This window comes from Rhinopithecus bieti, unplaced genomic scaffold (genome assembly GCF_001698545.2).
Source record: "Rhinopithecus bieti isolate Rb0 unplaced genomic scaffold, ASM169854v2 scaffold_4781, whole genome shotgun sequence".
NCBI classification, from domain to species: domain Eukaryota; kingdom Metazoa; phylum Chordata; class Mammalia; order Primates; family Cercopithecidae; genus Rhinopithecus; species Rhinopithecus bieti.
The window spans coordinates 5057116-5076323 of record NW_016805181.1 but is presented as its reverse complement, the minus strand read 5'-3'; the positions used below and the strand labels follow the sequence as shown (position 1 = coordinate 5076323).

The window sequence follows — 19208 nt, the reverse complement described above, 5'->3', positions numbered from 1 at the left end:
CCTCCCACTGGGGCACAGGAGGGGACAGCTGGAGAGAAGTGTTGCCCATTCATGTTGCCTTACACATCTGCAAGGTAGCAGCTTTACTTCAGAAGAAAACCACAGAGAATGAATCTTTCACATAGAGATCATGTAAAAGGTGAGAATGCACACGTGTATCAGGCATGTACAACTCTGATGTGCAGGGCTGTGGGAAGAAGCTCTCTGTCCCCAGTGAGCAGTGTGGACTGGTGCCTGAGATACTTTCCACAGTCCCCAGCAATCTCACCCTCTGGAAACTATGACAGCACACATGATCAGGCCGTCCTGCTGCCCACTCAGCCTCACACGTGCCACCTCATCTCCCTAGCCCTTCAAGACAAGTCCATGCCCTAGGTTTTATTGTTTAAGTTCAAAAGCTTCTTATTAAAAAAGCAAACCAAATGCTATGCCCAAGAAGGTGTTCCCCTCTTGTGTCACACTCCCACTACCACGCATTTCCACTCCACTTACCTACCTCCTAGCTGGGCCACTTCCCACTTGAGTCCAACAGCAAAGGCAAAGGTACCAGGCTAAACAGGTGCCTGGAACACTGGTGTAGGGCCACTCAGCAGCCCTCCTTTGGCCAATTGCCCCCCCGGGCCTCCCCTCCCTGCACCCTGGGGCTCAGCACTACCTCCAGGAACTGAGCAGGAATCACTACTGGAGCAAGCTTAGGCCGAAAACTGGGAGCAGATTTTGGCCGGCGACGCTTCTGCCCCAGCTCGTCCACCTTCTGGGAGGTAAGGTCCTCATCACAGGATTTCTTGGCCGGCAGGTAGGAGGAGTCCCCATCTCCTTCAGGGTAGTAGCTGGAAGCGATGCGGACCCTGGCCTTGCGAGGGGGTGATGCATGCATGGGCTCCCCGGGGTCCACATCGGGGGGCAGGGCACTTGGGGGACTAGTGGATGGGGAGCTGCCCACCAGAGTGGCCTCTGACTCGGAGCTAGTCTCCAGCCTGTGCTGGAACTTAATGGAGTCGCTCCTTCTGGGAGGTTTTGGGGGTGTCAGAGGCCCTGCCCTCTTGGAGGGCTGGGGAGAGTGAGCAGGCCCAGGACCTGGCAGCAGGTAATCTATTTTGGGGGGTGTCTGGGGGCGTTTGAAAGTGTTAGGGTCAAAGATGGACTTTCTTTGCTTTGGCTTCTTATAAACGGAGAGCTTCTCAGGCGCTGCCGTGGAGCTGAGCACGGCCTTGGGCCAGGTCCCGCCGCTGTTGGAGCCTTCAGAGTCCACCTTGTCCAGGGGGGCCTCCCCAACCCCACAGGTGCCCACCTCCGTCTCAAAGGGCAGCAGTGGCCGCCGGCTATGCACGTCCACCAGCCCAAAGCCACGGTCCCCAGAGGCATCTGAGCGGAAGGAGCTCAGGCTACGCTCAGAGGCACTGGGACAGGCCTGGGGGCAGACCTGCAAGGGTCCCCCAGGGAACGGCTTGTGCAGAAAGGAGCTGCTGCCTCCTGGGGGGCCTGGCTCCTTCCTGTCTTCCAGCCTGTCCGTGTAGAAGATATCTGTCTGCGTGGAGTTATTGTGCTGTATCAAATTCCGTTTGTTATGAGCCTGGACCTCTTGGCCATGGGCTCGAAAACTCAGCATCTTATCAGAGTCTTTGATATTTTCAAAAATGTTCTGGCCACTCCACGAGGAGCTCTGAGGGAACACCTAGGCAGGGATTGCAGAGGAGTGAGAGAGAAAGTGAGATGGCAGGACTTGGAGCTGCCACTGAAAACCGTCCCCACAGGTAAAGCAATGGTCAGGAATGGGCCACCTGCCCCTTAAAAAAGAGACAGACAGACAGAGACGCACATACACACAAACACATATGCTTCTTCCTAATAGAGAAGTTTTCTCATGGCCCTGGTCACTCTGAACTCAAAGAAGAGTCAAAGTTTTATTAACTTTGAACACTTTCTCAAATCACCTGGGCCGGGCACAGTGGCTCATGCGGGTAATCCCAGCACTTTGGGAGGCCGAGGCAGGCAGGTCATGAGGTCAGGAGTTCAAGACCAGCCTGACCAATATGGTGAAACTCCGTCTCTACTAAAATTACAAAAATAAGCCAGGCACAGTGGCATGCACCAGTAGTCCCAGCTACTTGGGAGGCTGAGGCAGGAGAATCACTTGAACCCAGGAGATGGAGATTGCAGTGAAGTGAGATCACACCACTGCACTCCAGCCTGGGTGACAGAGCAAGGCTCTGTCTCAAAAAAAAAAAAAAAAAAAAAAAAAGGGAATCACCTGCATAATGTCTTGAGTATTTTTTTTTTAATATTAAACATAAAAGTAAAATTCATTGTTAAAATGTATCTCTTGTGGTACACCCAGACAACAGAATATTAATTAGCACTAAAAAGAACTGAAACGACGTGGAGGAACCTTAAGTGTATATTAGCAAGTGAAGAAGCCATTCTATACACTCTGTGATTCCAACTCTATGGCATTCTGGAAAACACACAAGCATGGAGGCAGTAAAAGGATCAGTTGTTGCCAGGGGCTTAGATAAATATGGGGAACATAGGGAATTTTTAGAGCAGTGAAACTACTGTGCATGATATTATAATGGTGGTACATGTCATTACCTGCATCAAAACTCACAGAAAATACACCACCAAGACTGAACCTTAATGTAAACTATGCATTATAGTTAATACTAATGCATCCACATTGGCTCGCTAATTGTAACACATGTACTAACTACACTAATGCAAAATGCCAAAATTGGGGAAACTTAGGGACAGGAGTGGGGATGGTCGTGGTGGGGTGGTTGAGAGAGTACTAAGAATTCTGTATCTGCCCAACTTTTCCGTAAACATAAAACTGTTTCCAAAAACAAGTCAATTAATTTGAAAATAGTTAATTTAGAAAACATCTCTTAACAGAAAGTTAGAAAAAAATAGGCCCAGCCATTGCATTAAGAGATGTTTTCTAAATTGGGCCTATTTTTTCTAACTTTCTATTATTAAACTTTTCAAATATGTAGAAAAGTATAATAAATGTCCATAAATGTACCATGTAGATTCAACAATATTTCACTAAATTGTCTTTTTGTCTGTATCTATAATGATACTACAGAACATTGGAAAGCAAGTTACGAATATCATGACATGTCACTTCCCTTCCTTTTTCTCCCTTTTTTTTTTTTTGAGATGGAGTTTTGCTCTTGTTACCCAGGCTGGAGTGCAAAGGCATGATCTCAGCTCACTGCAACCTCTACCTCCTGGGTTCAAGCGATTCTCTTGCCCCAGGCTCCTGAGTAGCTGAGATTACAGGAATGTACCACCACGTCCGGCTATTTTTGTATTTTTAGTAGAGATGGGGTTTCTCCATGTTGGTCAGGCTGGTCTTGAACTCCCGACCTCAGGTGATCCACCCGCCTCCCAAAGTGTTGGGATTACAGGCATGAGCCATCACGCCCAGTCCCTTCCTTTCATTTTTGAGACAGGGTCTCACTTTGTCACCCAGGCTGGAGTGCAGTGGCACAATCACGGCTCACTGCCACCTCGACCTCCTGGGCCTTTTGTATCTTCTGTAGAGGCAAGGTCTTGCTGTGTTGCTGGGCTCAAGTGATTCGACTGCCTTGGCCTCCCAAAGTGTTGGGATTACAGGCATGAGCCACCATGCCCGGCCACGACATATCACTTCTAACAACTTTAGTTTGTACCTCCCCCACATAAGGCCATTCTCCTGTATAACAACCCCAGTGTCATCATCAGACCTAGGAAAATTGGCAACAATTCCTTATGGTCATCTAATTATCAGGCCCAGATTCAAATGTACCCAACTGTGCCCAACATGGCCTTGACTGCAGTTTTTTGATTGCAGGCCAGCATCCAGTCAGGGTTCCTGCCCCCACTGCACTTGGTAAATCCCCACCCTGTTCTCAAGGATCCTGTGAGCCTGAGGAGTAGCGTGGCTGTGTGGAGTCAGGGCTTTGCCCATACTCCTGACCATGAGAGCAGAGCCACGTCCAGCCCTTACCTTCAGGAGGGACAGGGTCAGGGAGTCCTGGCAGCTCCGCAGCAGAGATTCACATTCATTCAGAGACTTGTTGTCCAGTGCAATGCCATTGATCTAGAGCAGGACAGAGAGCACGTCAGGCCACAGGCAGAGCGGCCTCAGGCCCACCAAGTTGGGGTCTCTGCCCACCTAACCTCCTGTGCAAGACAGTCACCAAATGCAAGGTGCCAAAGTCAGGAGTTGGCAAAGGATAGAGGTCCTCCTGATGAGGCTCAAGGAGTCCAGCTAAGGGGTTTCTGAGGTAGAGAAACACAAAAGCCTTCACAGCAGGCTGGGGGAGGAACGTGTCCTTCTGGGATCAGAACACCAAGGACCTGGAGGGAACATCTTGGCATGGCTGTGCCCTGCCACGTGGCACGGGACCTCGGCTCAGAACTTCCCAGCCTCTTGCCTCCACAGAGGAAATGGAAGATAAATGCATGCATGTGGCTCGGGAAAGCAGAGGGACTAAAAACACGACCATGGATAGGAAAGGTCTTGTAGAGAAAGTACCACATGAAATGGGGCCCTGTGAGTGTTCACAAAGAACCTCTCAACCCTGCTCCCGGAATCTCTGCCCACATCCCTCACAGCTATGTGCAGACCTTCTTAAGAAGTGTATGTGCAACAGGTGAATGACTAAACTGTGATACACCCACATTGCAGAGCACTGCTCAGCAATGATAAGGAACAAGCGGCCAGCACACGTAGCCTCTTGGGTGGATCTTGCCGGCATGGTGTGGAATGCAAACAGCCCAGCTCCAAAGGTCACATACTATATGATTCCATGTCTGTAACATTCTCAAAAGGACATCACAGAGATGGAGAACAAATCAGCTGCCAGGGGGCAGGGATGGGAGGGAGCAGGGGGTGTTACTACAAATGGGCAGTGGGAGGGAGACCTCAGTGCTGATGGAACAGCTATGCATCTTCATTATGGTGGTAGTTACACAGAACAACATGTGTTAAACCACACACAACCACACACACACACACAGTACCAATGTCAATATGCTAGCTTTGATATTATACTCATGCAATGTGCAACCATGAGGGGAAGCAGGGAGAAGAGTACATAGGACCCCCCTGTACTATCTCTGCAGCTTCCTATGAATCTATAATCATTTCAAAGTCAAGTTTTTTTTTTTTTTTTTTTTTTTTTTTTTTTTTTTTTTTTTTGAGATGGAGTCTCTCTCTGTCCCTCAGGCTGAAGTGCAGAGGCATGATCTCGGCTCGCTGCAACCTCTGCCTCCCAGGTTCAAGCAATTCTCCTATCTCAGCCTCCCGAGTAACTGGGATTGCAGACGCATGCCTCCATGCCCGGCTAATTTTTTTGTATTTTAGTAGAGACAGGGTTTCACTGTGTTGCCCAGGCTGGTCTTGAACTCCTGAACTCAGGCAATCCACCCACCTCGGCCTCCCAAAGTGCTAGGATTACAGGCGTGAGCCACCACGCCTGGCCAAAGTCAAGTTTTCTTTTTAAAATATATGCAGAATGATTATCTTGAAGTAGTAAATTAATTTGTGGTTTTTTTCCTTATAACATATCCACATTTAAAACTTTTCATAATGGCCGTATAGCTTTTATACTCTGGCTCCCCAAAATCTGAAAACATTGGCAAAGATGTGAGGCAATGAGTTCCCCACACACTGCAGGGAGGACTGAAAAGTCATGACCTTTTGGAGCAAAGGGGAAGATCTCACTGGATGTTAAACATTCATGCCCTCTGACCCAGCAAACCCTCACCCCAGGAATGTACCCCAGGGCACACTCCTGGGTCCCTATGAAGTGGCACGCCAGCGGCCATGCAGCACGATACAGATGTAAGTAAAGGCAGACCAGACTATCCCTTGGGAGGGACTGATCAACAGCTTAGGCTGCTGTCACTAAGGAATGACACGCAGTTATGGAAATAACCAAGGCAGATCTAAAGACGTGACTATGGGCTGGGCATGGTGGTTCACACCTGTAACCCCAGCACTTTGGGAGGCTAAGGGCAGATCATTTGAGGTCAGGAGTTCAAGACCAGCCTGGGCAACATGATGAAACCCCCATCTCTACCAAAAATACAAAAAAATTAGCAGGGCTTGGTGGCACAGGTCTGTAATCCCAGCTGCTTAGGTGGCTGAGGCAGGAGAATCACTTGGACCTGGGAGGCAGAGGTTGCAGTGAGCCAAGATCATGCCACTGCACTCCAGTCTGGGCAATAGAGTGAGACTATCTCAAACAAAATAAAATAAAAGATATGAATATGGAGGGACCTCCAAGACATGCTGCTAAAATCTGGCTGGGTGTGGTGGCTCACATCTGTAATCCCAGCACTTGGAAAGGCCAAGGCAGGAGGATCACCTGAGGTCAGGAGTTCGAGACCAGCCTGGCCAACATGGCGAAACCCTGTCTTTACTAAAAATACAAAAATTAGCTGGGTGTGGTGGCATGTGCCTGTAATCCCAGTTACTCGGGAGGCTGAAGCAGGATAATCACTTGAACCTGGGAGGCGGAGGCTACGGTCAGCCAAGATCACACCATTGTACTCCAGCCTGGGCAACAGAGTGACACTCCATCTTAAAAAATAATAAAAATAATAAAATAAAACAAAAGCAAGATGAGCAATTGAGTATATTATAATCCCATCCAGGTTACCCTAACCCCCAAAAATGTGTGAGATGTACATGTTTTGAAAGTTTCTGGGACATAATATAATAAATGGTTAACAGTGATTGCCATCGGGGTGGGAAGTAGTACACAAGAGGTCTAGCCAGAGGAAGAGTTGTTGTCACTATTTGCCTTTTGTACTATTGGAATTTTGTATGTATGCCATGAAAAAGTGTATGGCATTTTCAGTTTTTATTTTTTATTTATTAGAGATAGGAGTCTTGCTCTGTCACCCAGGCTAGAGGGCAGTGGTGTGATCTCGGCTCACTGCAACCTCTGCCTCCCAGGTTCAAGTGATTCTCCTGCCTCAGCCTCCCTAGTAGCTGGGATGACAGGCACCCACCACCAAGCCCGGCTAATTTTTGTATTTTTAGTAAAGACAGGGTTTCACCATGTTGCCCAGGCTGGTCCCGAACTCCCGACCTCAGGTGATCCACCCGCCTCAGCCTCCCAAAGTGCTGGGATTACAGGAGTGAGCCACTGCGCCCTGCTGGCATTTTCAATTTTAAAAGGTTAGTTAGAAGTATTAAATTTGCATGTCCTATGACTCAGCAATCTCATTTGTAGCTCAGTCTCAGAGATACCATTAGGTGTCTCCAGAGGGTCTGTGCACACAGGTAAAGTTAAATGCAGGACTGTTTGCAATTGCAGACCCTGCAAACAACTTCTATGTCCATCAGGAGGGGGATAATTTATACTACATATAATCAAACAACAGAATACCATAAGGTGGGTAACATTAGCCAGGCTAGACTTGGAAAGATATCCAAGGTAGGATGCAAATTGCAGATCCCATTATTGTACATAAATAGCAAAACCAAACCAAGAAATCTATCTAGCTATATATAGATTTATAGGGGCACTTATGTGGGCTGGGTACTTATCTTCCAAATGGTGGCAGGGACAATCTCTAGGAGCAGGATTAAAGGGGGAAGGGACTGCCACTTTTCATTTTACATATTTTTGTAGTGCTTGGCTGTTTTACAACAAATAGGACTTACTTTGATAACAAAAAATTTAAAATAGGTTTTACATTTAGTTTTTTTTAAAAGGGTGGTGTTTAAAAGTCACAACACAATGATGTCAATTTTTTAAACTGTCCTTGATAAACATTCATGAGAATGTTAAATGTAGAGAATTACATTTAAAATGTTAATAAAGCTAGGCGCTGTGGCCCATACCTGTAATCCCAGCACTTTGGGAAGCCAAAGCGGGCAGATCACCTGAGGTCAGAAATTCAAGACCAGCCTGGCCATCATAGTGAAACCCCATCTCTATAAAAGTACAAAAATTAGCCAGGCACGGTGGCACACGCCTGTAATCCCAGCTACTCAGGAGGCTGAGGGCAGGAGAATCACTTGAACACAAGAGTCGGAGGTTGCAGTGAGCCAGGATTGCGCCACTGCACTCCAACCTGGGCGACAGAGCAAGACTCCATATCAAAAAAAAAAAAAGAAAAGAAAAAAAGTTAATAAAGGTTATCTACAGGTGGTACGAAAGCAAGTGGTTCTTATTTCCCTCTTAGGTCTTTGGAGGTTGCAGTGAGCTGCGACTGTATCTATCACTGCACTCCAGCCTGAGTGACAAAGAGAGATGGAGAAAGGTTATCTACACATGGTAGCAACGCAATTGATTCTTATTTCCCTCCTAGACCTTTTATTTCCTAATTTTCTACAGTAAATAGAAATATACCATCAAGAAACCTATGTTTAAATGTTCACATAGTACAATGCCCAGAACAAGGAAAATATAAAATCTTTGCTCATTACTTCTTGCTCAAACCTCCCAATGTAATCTGTCTATGCACGGCAGATGACCCTGGCTCCAGCCTTGAGACTTACCGCAACAATCCTGTCTCCCACAGCAAGGGACCCTTCTTTGGCGGCAGGGCTTCCAGGCAGCACGGCGGCAGCATACACTCCATTCTCCAGACTGATGCCACTGTCTGCAAGCCACAGGAGGTCACTGGGTAGCCCCTGGCCTCGCTGCCCAGCCCCAGTCACCCCACCTCATCTTTGTTACCATCTTCCTACAAAAGAGGATGTCAGCAGGCTGCACCCTCTCTACCCCTGCACCCTGCCCCAGTCTCACCAATTGGGGGCTCAGTTACATCTGCCCTTACATCTGCCCGGGTAAATCAAACGCTCAGAAAGCAAGACTCAGGGCCCAGACAACCTCCTGCCAGGAAAGCACATGCGCTACATTTAAATGGCATCGGCCCCTCATCCCTGTGAATGAGGTACTCTAAGGGGCACCCCTGGCACCTGTCCACAAAAAAGGGCCCCAGCCACCTGAGGCACTCTGCCATGTCCACAGGCCTGCTACCTTTCTGTCCACTGAGGTTGATGTGCAGCGGCGTAACCACCTTCCCACCCAGGGACTTCCTCCGCCGCACGACCATGTTGATGGCCCCCTCCCCATTGAGGAGCGCCTTGATGGCCTGCTTCTTGTCCTTGTTGATTAGGTCCACATCGTTGATTCTCAGCAGCCAGTCGTTGACCCTGAGAAGGTGCACAGCCAGTTCAGCACCCACACAGGCTGTGGGACCAGCAGTTAGCCACCCACCACTACCATTCAGGGGGCTGACTGCCAAGGAGTGGGTGCCTCACATACACGTTCAGAAAATCTCCTCTTGCAGGAGTGCACATTGGTGAAATTTGCAGATGCTGAGGTTAGACAGCCTGGGTTTAAATCCTGGCCCTACCACTAACTAGTTGTATGACCCAGCCCCTCCAGGTCTCAGTGTCCTCATATGTAAAATGGGGGCAATAATCACGCCTACCTTGTAGGGTTGTAAAGACTAATCAATTAATTTCTATAAAGTATTTAAACCAGTACTCAGCAAACAGTCAGCACTGTAATAGTGTTAGCTATTTTATCATCATGACTATTTCCCTGAATGAGCATGCCATGTACGTCCTGGGCTCTCACACATACCCCCTGAGCACTTTCCCACCCAAAGGAGCAAAGACAGCACCTGGTAACTAAAGAATAATCAGATTCAGAGGCAACTGAGAAGCACTGTTTCTTTTTGGAGCAGTATCAGGCCTTGGACAGATCTCAGGCTGGGAAATGTTCACCTAAGTGCTACCTGGCTCTCTTCGGGTCCTCCGCACTGGGGAGAAGGGCCCCAACTTGCCTCCAGGTCCTGGGCCTCAACTCTTACCTTAAGCGCCCATCAGCAATGCTTCCTTTGTCCACTTTAGTGACAAATATGCCACAGTCCCCCGGGAAACAAGGCTCATTCACACCTTCTGCCATATCAAACCCCAGTGCCTTCAAGTCAATATCCTCCTGCAAAAACAGCAGCAACAGCAACGCATTTCACAAAGCAGTGACAGAAACATTTGGCTCTTAAGCCCCCAAGCTGCTCACTCCAATGTGGGGGACTGTCCCTTCACCTCATCTGATGAGACACTCCATCCCCAGGATGGAAACCTATGAGTACCTGCAACCTGCCCCTTCTGGCCACTGCAGACAGACATCCCTGTCAGCGTCCCCCCAGGACCCTGCCCTTCCCCAGCTGCAACCCAGCCTGGACAGCTGCTGGGAAAGGATGCTGTCACACTCCTGGGAGGAAAAGGAGAACCTCCAAACTTGGAGTGGTGAAACTGGGAGATACTACAAGAGGGTCACCTTCTCCTCCCTCATCCATCAGAGAAGGAGAGAAGAACCATCAGAAGCAGCTTACCGTCTCCCTCTCAAACTCTACAACTTCCGTTTCCCACTCCATGGAATCCGTGTCAATGGCCGAGTCGTGGGAGCTGTGGGCCATCAGCTGCCGGAACCGGGCCTCCTTTTCCAACTGGGATTCCATCTGTTCCCTATGAAGAGAGAGGGCCATGGTGAAAGCCCCTTGGGAGGTGAAACATCCCACCGCGTAACGGCTCTGAACCTCATGAGGCAGGCAGTTCATGAGAGCTAAAATGGGCTCCTTTCCCCCTTGTTTCCCAATAACTCGGAGAGTCAGGTCAAGGCTTCTGGGGTATCTGTGAGTTTTCACAGTGGTTTTTTTAAAAAAGACAAATTCTCCCCAAATTTATCTAGAGGTTTAACACAATTAAAATCAAAATGCCAGCTGGGCACGGTGGTCCATAACTGTAATCCCAGCACTTTGGGAGGCCGAGATGGGCAGATCACCTGAAGTCAGGAGTTCGAGACCAGCCTGACTGACATGGTGAAACCTCGTCTCCACTAAAAACACAAAAGTTAGCCGGGCATGGTGGCATGTGCCTGTAATCTCAGCTACTCGGGAGGCAGGAGAATTACTTGAATCAGGGAGGTAGAGGCTGCAGGGAGTAGAGATCACACCACTGCACTCCAGCCTGGCGACAGAGTGAGACTCCATCTCAAAAAAAATAAAATTTAATTTAAAAAATAAAATCAAAATGCCAACAAGATTTTTTGTAGATACAGATGGCTATTCTAAAATGTATACAACAAGGCATCAGAATTGCTAAAACTATTTTGAAAATGACTAAGTGGGAGGAAACTCTACCCAATTTAAGATTTAGTATACAGCTACAGCAATCAAGACTGTGCTGCTGTCAGCGAGACAGACACACAGGTCTGCAGAACAGAATAAGGAACCTAGGAATGCCCCAAGTTACCAAAGGTGCATACATTAACAGAGGAAGGACAGCCTCCAAGTTAATGATGCTGGAGTGACTACACATCCATGGCCAAAGAAATGAATCTCAACCTAAATCCCTTAACCTCGGATAAAAGTTAACACCAATATATCACAAATTGAAATGAAAACTGACAGAAGCAACAGAAATACCACTTAAATAGTTATATTAGGATGAAGACGTAGTTCTTAACATTTCCTTTAATGCCATTGTTACATTTTTAAAAAATGTTCACTGATGGCCAGGCATGGTGGCTCATGCCTGTAATCCCAACACTTCAGGATGCCGAGGTGGGTGGGTCACTTGAGGCCAGGAGTTCAAGACTAGCCTGGCCAACATGGTGAAATCCCATCTCTACTAAAAACACAGAAGTTAGGCAGGTGTGGTGACGTGCACCTGTAATCCCAGCTACTCGAGAGGCTGAGGCACAAGAATCACTTGAATCCAGGAAGCAGAGGTTGCAGTGAGCAAAGACTATACCACTGCACTCCAGCCTGGGCAACAGAGTGAAACTGCATCTTAAAAAAAAAAAAAGATAGGTTTGACTTAATCAAAATTTAAAATATTAGTTCTGAGAAAGACCCAGTAACGAGGATGTGAAAGAGAGACTCAGAAGCCTCGTTATATCCTCAGGTGACTGGCCTGTGACACCCTCCCTGAAATCTGGGTCCAGGCTGCCTTGCCAGCTCATGAAAGCTGCCCACTGGGCTCCTGACCTACTTGTGTTTCCTGCTCCAGCAGACAAGCTCCAGGGCCGCACCTCTGCCTAGGCTGTGCTCTCACCAGCCAGCTCTAGAATGCAACTCAGCCTCCAGGACAGAGCTCCAATGCCTTCCAATGCTGCCCCAACCCCTCCCTAGGCCAATGCAGCCGAGCTCAGCATTCAATGCTCACTATACCTGTCTCATCTAGAATTACCAGGGAGTACCTGAGGCTTCCCAGGCAGCAACACAGACCCCCTCACCCACATCCTGCCAGTTAGAGAACTTAGCAGACAGGAAGCACAAACGCAAACATGCTGAATGAACACACAAGCTGAATGCACAAGCTTCAGGCAACTCTGGCCCAAAAGAGAGGCAAAACATCCCATGTTCATGCCCCAGAGGTTCTCGGCTTTCCCTTCAAAGAGAACTCCCTGATTCCATCACATTGCTAGACCCAAGACGGTCCCTGTGAAGAGTCCTGCCTTGCCTCTTAACTCCTAAAATATTCCTGAGAGCACCCAAGCTCCAGAGAGTCTGGGTTTTTACAGAATAAATGGAGCTCTTTGTCTCATTAGGAGTTTTACTGAATGGAAAAGAAGAGAAGCTGTCACTCCCTTCTGAAGGGCATCGCTTGAGTGTGCAAGGTTTGCACACTTGTACTCACACATGAGCTTCTCACTGCCCCCTCACCACACTAACAGCTAGGGAAATGTCACATAATGGATGGAGAGCCACTGCTTTCAAACTAGATTTGGGTTTTAGACCATGGCCTATTGGGCTCTGCCAATTTCTATGCTTAAACCCTGATCTTTGTATTTCAATGCACTACTAAAGGCCACTGAGTGTTTAAATGACACCCTGGGAGGCTGCTGTAACCAAGGGGAGGATGTCTGACACCCCAAACAGTCTTCCAAATGGGCATCCAAATAACACAGGCAGAACAGACTGCTGGATGGGGATTGCAATTGCCTTTAAAACTCTAAATCACAATCTGTCGTCATTTTACTCGTTGATGTACTTGTCTCTTTGATGGACCCGATCTTGGTCTGTGTCTCCTCCTGTGCACTGTGAGCCCATGAGGAAAGGGACTTGATATGCTTGTCAGTGCCATTTCTCCAGTGCCTCTAATGGAGGCTGGCCCATACAGAGCAGGTACTTGAAAAATCTCAGCGAGTGAGTGAGTAGGGGAATGAATGAATGGATAACACATGCATGCCTGCCCCAAATGGACTGCTTGGGAACAGGGCCCCCCCTTCCTAGTGCCTCGGCACATGGTGCCTGCCCTGTGTCTAAGAATTTCTGGCCTAGGAATTTCTAATTAACCCAACATGGAGATAACATTCAAACCCATTCTACAGACTGACAGAGCAAGACAGAGTGAAGTGAAGGGACAAACAGCCAGGTCAACACAGAAGGACGAGGCCCTGGCCAATGCACTCAGCCTTGCCCGGAAGGAAGAGGGGCCCCGGGCTCCCAGATGTGAGCCCGGCCAGCCTACTTGAGCTCCTTCAGCTCGCGGCTGACATCATTCTTCTGCTTGCGGGTGTCATCCAGGCTGCGCAGGGCCTCGGCCAGCTCACTCACCGCACGGTCCCGCTCCCGCCTCAGGTTGTCACACAGTGTCCTGGTGGAAGGAACAGCAGACAAGGTCACCTGAAGGGCCATGGGGAAGGGGGCTCCCAGTCTGCAGCAGATGGCCTGGCTGCCTCACTCCAAATACCTGCCGGCACGTGCCCCATCCCCAGATGCACAGGAGTGCTTGGGAATGTGGGGGTAAAACCACCTAGGCCAGCCCCAGTGCATGACAGAGGGAACGTGAAGGACCTGTGCAGGGAAGATATACCCACCCAGTCACCCCGCAACAAGTGTCAGGTTCCCAATGCCCCGTTTCACCTTCAATGTGCCTGGGGTTAAGGACCACCCTCTGCACACACTCACTGTTCTAAGGTCAACTTGGGGGACCGGGAGTGGCTCTTCTCTATATGAAGCACCCCCACCTGCTTGGCAGGCCTGTGCTCCAGCACTACCCCATGTCTCATATCTACCCACAGGCAGAGCTTTCTAGAGCTATCCCTGTACCCTGCAACTGGGATGGGAGACCCTTCGGATAGCAGCCGGTCCTCATGTATCTCTGTCTCTCTTAGCTCTGTACAGGTGCAAAGTACAAGCTTGGCGAGACTCTACGAAAGAGGACCCTAAGGAGGTAGAGACAGATGACCTGGCTGTGGAGGGGCCTGGGCTCTGTGCAACCTCCATAAATGGATATACCCAGAGGACTGTGGTTCCTACCTCTCCACAGCCTCAAATCTCCCTGAACCTCAGTCAGAGCCTGGCTGAGGACCACCCCCTAGAGACACCCGTGGAAGGGGTCCAGGCAGAAGCAGACACGGAGCAGCCCCTGGGCCTCCCTCCCCTTGCACTGGGCACCTAGCTGTGCTCTCCACTGGCAGGGCCTCACCACCTAGCCATCCTCATCTCCTGACCAGCCCCTAGAGACACTGGTCTCTCCCCTGACCAACCACAAAGAATCTTTTGGAAACCTCCCAAATACCAAGACATTATCTCTCCCCACCCCAAACATCATCACGACCACAGCCTCTCCTGGATCCTCCCCAGCCAGGATCAAGTCCACACTGCTTGGCTTCCCTTTCAAGGCCTCTACACCTGCCCCTGGGAATCTCGCCAGCCTGCCCTCCCCATGACTCACTCATGTCCCTGCCCTGAGCACACTCCACAGGTCCCCTCCGTCTGCAATGCCCTTCCCCCTTTTCTACCTGGAAAAACCCCACTCATGCTTCCAGTTCTAGCTCGAATGCCATGCTCTCTGGGGAGACTTCCCCACACCCCAGGGAGCCCTGCATGCCCCCCACAGCCCTGGAGCTCAGTCACGCATCTTCCTCCCTCACTGCCCTGCCCAACCAAGCCTCTCCCGAAGTCTCTTTGCTCCAGGGATCTAAGACCCTGGCACATAGTAGGCGCCTGGGGAATACTGCTGAAAGGACACATTTCGGATGTGCTCTTCTCATCAGAAGCCCTCAAATAAAAGAGGTCGGCCTCATGCCCCTTCACAGGTGTCTCATGTGGACGTAGTACATACTCAGGACATATAGGGCTGAGTGACACGGGAGGGAGAAACAATGGAAAATTCTAAAACTAAGAGGCAAGGCTGGGGCATCAACTAGGGGTGAGAAAGGAGGAGCCCAGGTCCCTCCCACCTTACCTGGACACACAGCAAATGATTCAGACCCTCCCAACAGACCCTAGCAGGTCCCCGCATCCTGGGGAGATGTGAGCCCACACCAGCTCGAAGGCACCCCGTACCGGATGCTGTCACGCTCTGCTACGATCTTGTCTCGCTCCTGGAAGGCCCAGTCCCGCCGGCACTTGGCCACATCCGCCTCCTGAAGGGCTTCCTTCAGCTCCTGGCACAGAGCCTTGCACTGCTTTCGAAGGATTTCAACCTCCTTGTTGGCTCTCCCAGCGTCCATTGTCACCGTGTCTTTGATCTGGTGGGAGTAAGGGGCAGGGAGAGGGAGAGGTTGCTGAGCCTCATGGACCAGGAGCGCCTCCCACCAGTGCAGGGGTCAAGGCTGAGGCTCTAGGGAGCTGCATGGAAGCACGGAGCCCATCGCAGCACACCCCCTCCACCCATATCCCCACTGACTACACCCCACAGCCACTGTCCTATTAACCAGCCCCGCCCCAGCCCCACCGTGTCTGTGATCCTGGTTTTATAATCTGGCAAGCTGAGTTATTTTAAAGACAAAATACACCGGTATTCCTGCTGGTGAAGTGCTGTGTGTCTCAGTTCGTCTAAAAAGCTGAAATCCGAAGCATTTGTATCTTGGCACATCCCTAGAGAGTTATATGCTCCACTAAAATTTCAAGTCAAACTCTTAGAAGTACTCATATGAAAAGCCCCCTCCACACCTCTATAATCCTTAGAAAACACAGGGTAATGATGGATGACAAAGTGAGTGTTTACTGCAAGAATAACTCCTCCCCTGGCTCAAAGGCTTTCCAAACACGCAAAACAGAAGCATGACAACAGAGGCAGTGATGACACTGGTGTCCCCGCCCCGAGACTCTCCACCCTCAAGTGCTAGGACACAGGAAGACACACACGCACACGAAGAAAGCTTCCGTTCCCTCTACAGATCATTCTCCAGAGAACAGGAGATGGCAGCCTCTGCAAAAACATGTTCAGAAAGATCTCAGATATAGAAAACAAGAGAAGAGAATGAAGTTGACAAGAAAACACCTAGAGTCAGTTGATAAATCCCCCCATCTCTCAAAACAGAGGCAGAGGAGCTGAAAAACAATTTGCACAAAAAGGACCATCAAAACTCGAGGGTGCCAGTGCAGTGGCTGGCTTTGCTCAGACCTCACAGTTCCTGGGAGTCATTCAAATCGTTTCAGTTTTGATTATTTTTTCAGCTTTACATGGTATGCCGTGTTTGTTTAGTTTGCTATTTTCAAAAAAAAAAATCCTCCTTAAATTTTCATTTTAAAAAGAATTATTTGGGGGCAGGGTACAGTGGCTCACACCTGTAATCCCAGCACTTTGGGAGGCCAAGGCAGGCAGATCACATGAGATCAGGAGTTCGAGACCAGCCTGGCCAACATGGTGAAACCCCATTTCTACTAAAACTACAAAAATTAGCCAGACATGGTGGCATGTGCCTGTGGTCCCAGCTCCATGGGAGACTGAGGCAGAAGAATTGCTTGAACTTGGGAGACAGAGGTCGCAGTGAGCCCAGATGGCGCCAACTCACTCCAGCCTGGACAACAGAGCGAGACTCGGTCTAAAAAAAAAAGAAAGAAAAAAGTGTATTATTTTAGTCAATAATTTACGATAAACAATACTTTTCAAAATTTACATTATACTCACTGTTTTACAATATATTTATGGATAGTTTTAGAGCTGACCCATGTTACCACGTGGATTCCCTGAAAGGTTTCTCCATGGTGCTCTGGATGAGCATCTAGGGAGGTCCCAGGTGCAGACAGGATGAGAGGCAGCGTAGGAGGTGGGCAGCATCCCCAGCCCACAGCTCCCTTCCTTCCCCTGGGCCCCACGCCATTGCAGGTCTCCAAAATGAATTCATCCCCAAATACTGCTTCCTTATAAGGAATACAAGAAGAACTATACTTAGTTTTAGTGAAGGGGGAAGAGGGGAAAGAGGTACCTTTAAAAAAATGGTTTGGAAGCCCAGCAGACCCCAGTGACCGACTGATTCTGATCACACTGGTGAGGAACCACAGGATCTAGAGGTGACTCGCCAGGGCTCCCCCATCCTGCAGAGCTGACTCATGATCAGTACCGGCTCCTCTACCCCAGGCAGACTCGGCATCAGATGTCAGTCTGAGTCTGCTCTAAAAGCGCCACCTGCAGTCTCTTTCTTCCAGTGCTGGGTGAGCAAAGGCATGGGAAGAGATGGGCCAGTCTTCACAAGACACTTGCCAGACCCAGGCATGAGGCTGGTGAGAAAGGCCCATGGGCTGCAACCCAGCACCAGAGAGCCAGAGCCCACTCGAGGGTCTCAGGGGAGGATGGGGCCCAAGTGTGGAGTAGTGCCCCTGAACAGACAGCTCTCAGGTAAGGGCACCTCCCTCTGCTTCCTGGGCAGCTTCTCTTGCTACAACAGCCCTCTGCATCTAAGTTCCGGAAAGGCCAGTGCTGCCTCACCTTGTCCCCTGGCACTGTCCAGTCTGTCCACCACAGCTGAGCTCAGCTCCTCAAGCAGGACCTGTAGCTGGACATGAAACTGCATTCAGGGCAGCAGATGGCAGGAGTGTGGGGGGCTGCCCTTCTACAGACAGGGTTCGGTGAGCAGGGCCCGTCTGGGAAAGTGTGTTGGAATCTGGGAGATCTCTGCAATAGGCAGCAGTGACCTATGGCTTCCAGTGGTGCCAACCTCAACTCCCCAGGCAGTTCCTCCCTCCTCCTGGGAGCAATGAGCCTTCGCTGGACAAGGTCAACTACTGGCCTGAGGCAGGAGGGTGGCCTTGGGGGAGCTCCTGAGGATATCTCCCCTCTGGGAGCTGGTAAGGAGGTGAGGGCATAGCCAACCTGTCAAAGACCCTGACAGGCCCCTGGCCTCCCAATGCTCTTTGCCTCAGCCCACTCAGAAGAACACAGAAGGGAGAGAGGGCATGGAGAAGGAAAAGGGAAAATGGAGCAAGAGGTGCAGATAGAAGACAGGGGCATGCAAGCATGACACCAGAAACTGAAGCCCAGCCCTCGGGCTGAGCAGGATGAAGACGGCTCTGCAGTGAGGGAGCTAGACCTGCCAGAAGGCCCCCCACAGCTGACCCCTGACAGGCAGCAGCCAGTGGGGTGGCGGGGCCAATCCCCCGGGGGCCTCACTGCCCACCCCTCCTGGCCTGCTCTTGCCGGTGGAGAGTGCTCTTATTCATGAAGCCAGACCAACTTGAGAAGGAGCTCTTAGAGCTGACGGGGCAGCAGCAGGGGCTATCTCCTGCCTGCTGACTCGGAACAGGGCCTGGAAAAGATCCCTGTCTCAGCTGACAGCTGCACTTGATGCCCTGCCAATACCCCCTGTGGAGGCTGGAGGCGGGCTCCAGGCTGAAGGGCTTGCCTGAGTGCTGGGAAGGCGACGGCTGCCCCAAGGACATCAGGCCTGGTGGTCTCATTGCTGGATGCCAGCACCGCAGGGAACTCAGGTGTTCTCTGTACATCTCTGTGCTTTCTACATTTCTACAGAGTCTTCACCATTAACTTCGAAGATCTCAAAATTTGGCCAAGCGCAGTGACTCAGGCCTGTAATCCTAGCATGCTGGGAGGCCAAGGTGGGTGGATCACCTGAGGTCAGGAGTTCGAGACCAGCCTGGCCAACATGGCGAAACCCCGTCTCTACTAAAAATACAAAAATTAGCTGGGCGTACTGGCAGGTGTCTATAATCCCAGCTACTCAGGAGGCTGAGACAGGAGGATCGCTGGAACCCAGCAGGTGGAGGTTATAGTGAGTTGAGATCATGCCACTTCATTCCAGCCTGGGCAAAAGAGGGAAACTACGTCAGAAAGAAGAAAGAAAGAAAGAAAGAAAGAAAGAAAGAAAGAAAGAAAGAAAGAAAAGAAAGAAAAGAAAGAAAAGAAAGAAAAGAAAGAAAAGAAAGAAAGAAAGAAAGAGGAAAGAGAGAAAGAAAAAGAAAGAAAGAAAGGAAGGAAGGAAGGAAGGAAGGAA

The 19208-nt window shown here is 49.8% G+C and overlaps 1 protein-coding gene across 4 annotated transcripts in view; it reads right to left on the bottom strand.

The window, feature by feature from the left end:
* The window catches only part of DLG5 (discs large MAGUK scaffold protein 5), a 136660-nt gene that overhangs the window by 30049 nt on the left and 87403 nt on the right, over window positions 1-19208 (bottom strand). For all 4 annotated transcript variants that reach the window (XM_017871433.1, XM_017871435.1, XM_017871434.1 and 1 more), the window contains 8 exons: window positions 15322-15506; window positions 13499-13624; window positions 10357-10489; window positions 9832-9959; window positions 8991-9166; window positions 8507-8610; window positions 3992-4084; window positions 656-1675 (listed from right to left, as the gene is read on the bottom strand). In XM_017871433.1, the coding sequence (XP_017726922.1) occupies window positions 656-1675; window positions 3992-4084; window positions 8507-8610; window positions 8991-9166; window positions 9832-9959; window positions 10357-10489; window positions 13499-13624; window positions 15322-15506 (1965 nt within the window). The remainder of the gene's footprint in view (window positions 1-655; window positions 1676-3991; window positions 4085-8506; window positions 8611-8990; window positions 9167-9831; window positions 9960-10356; window positions 10490-13498; window positions 13625-15321; window positions 15507-19208) is intronic.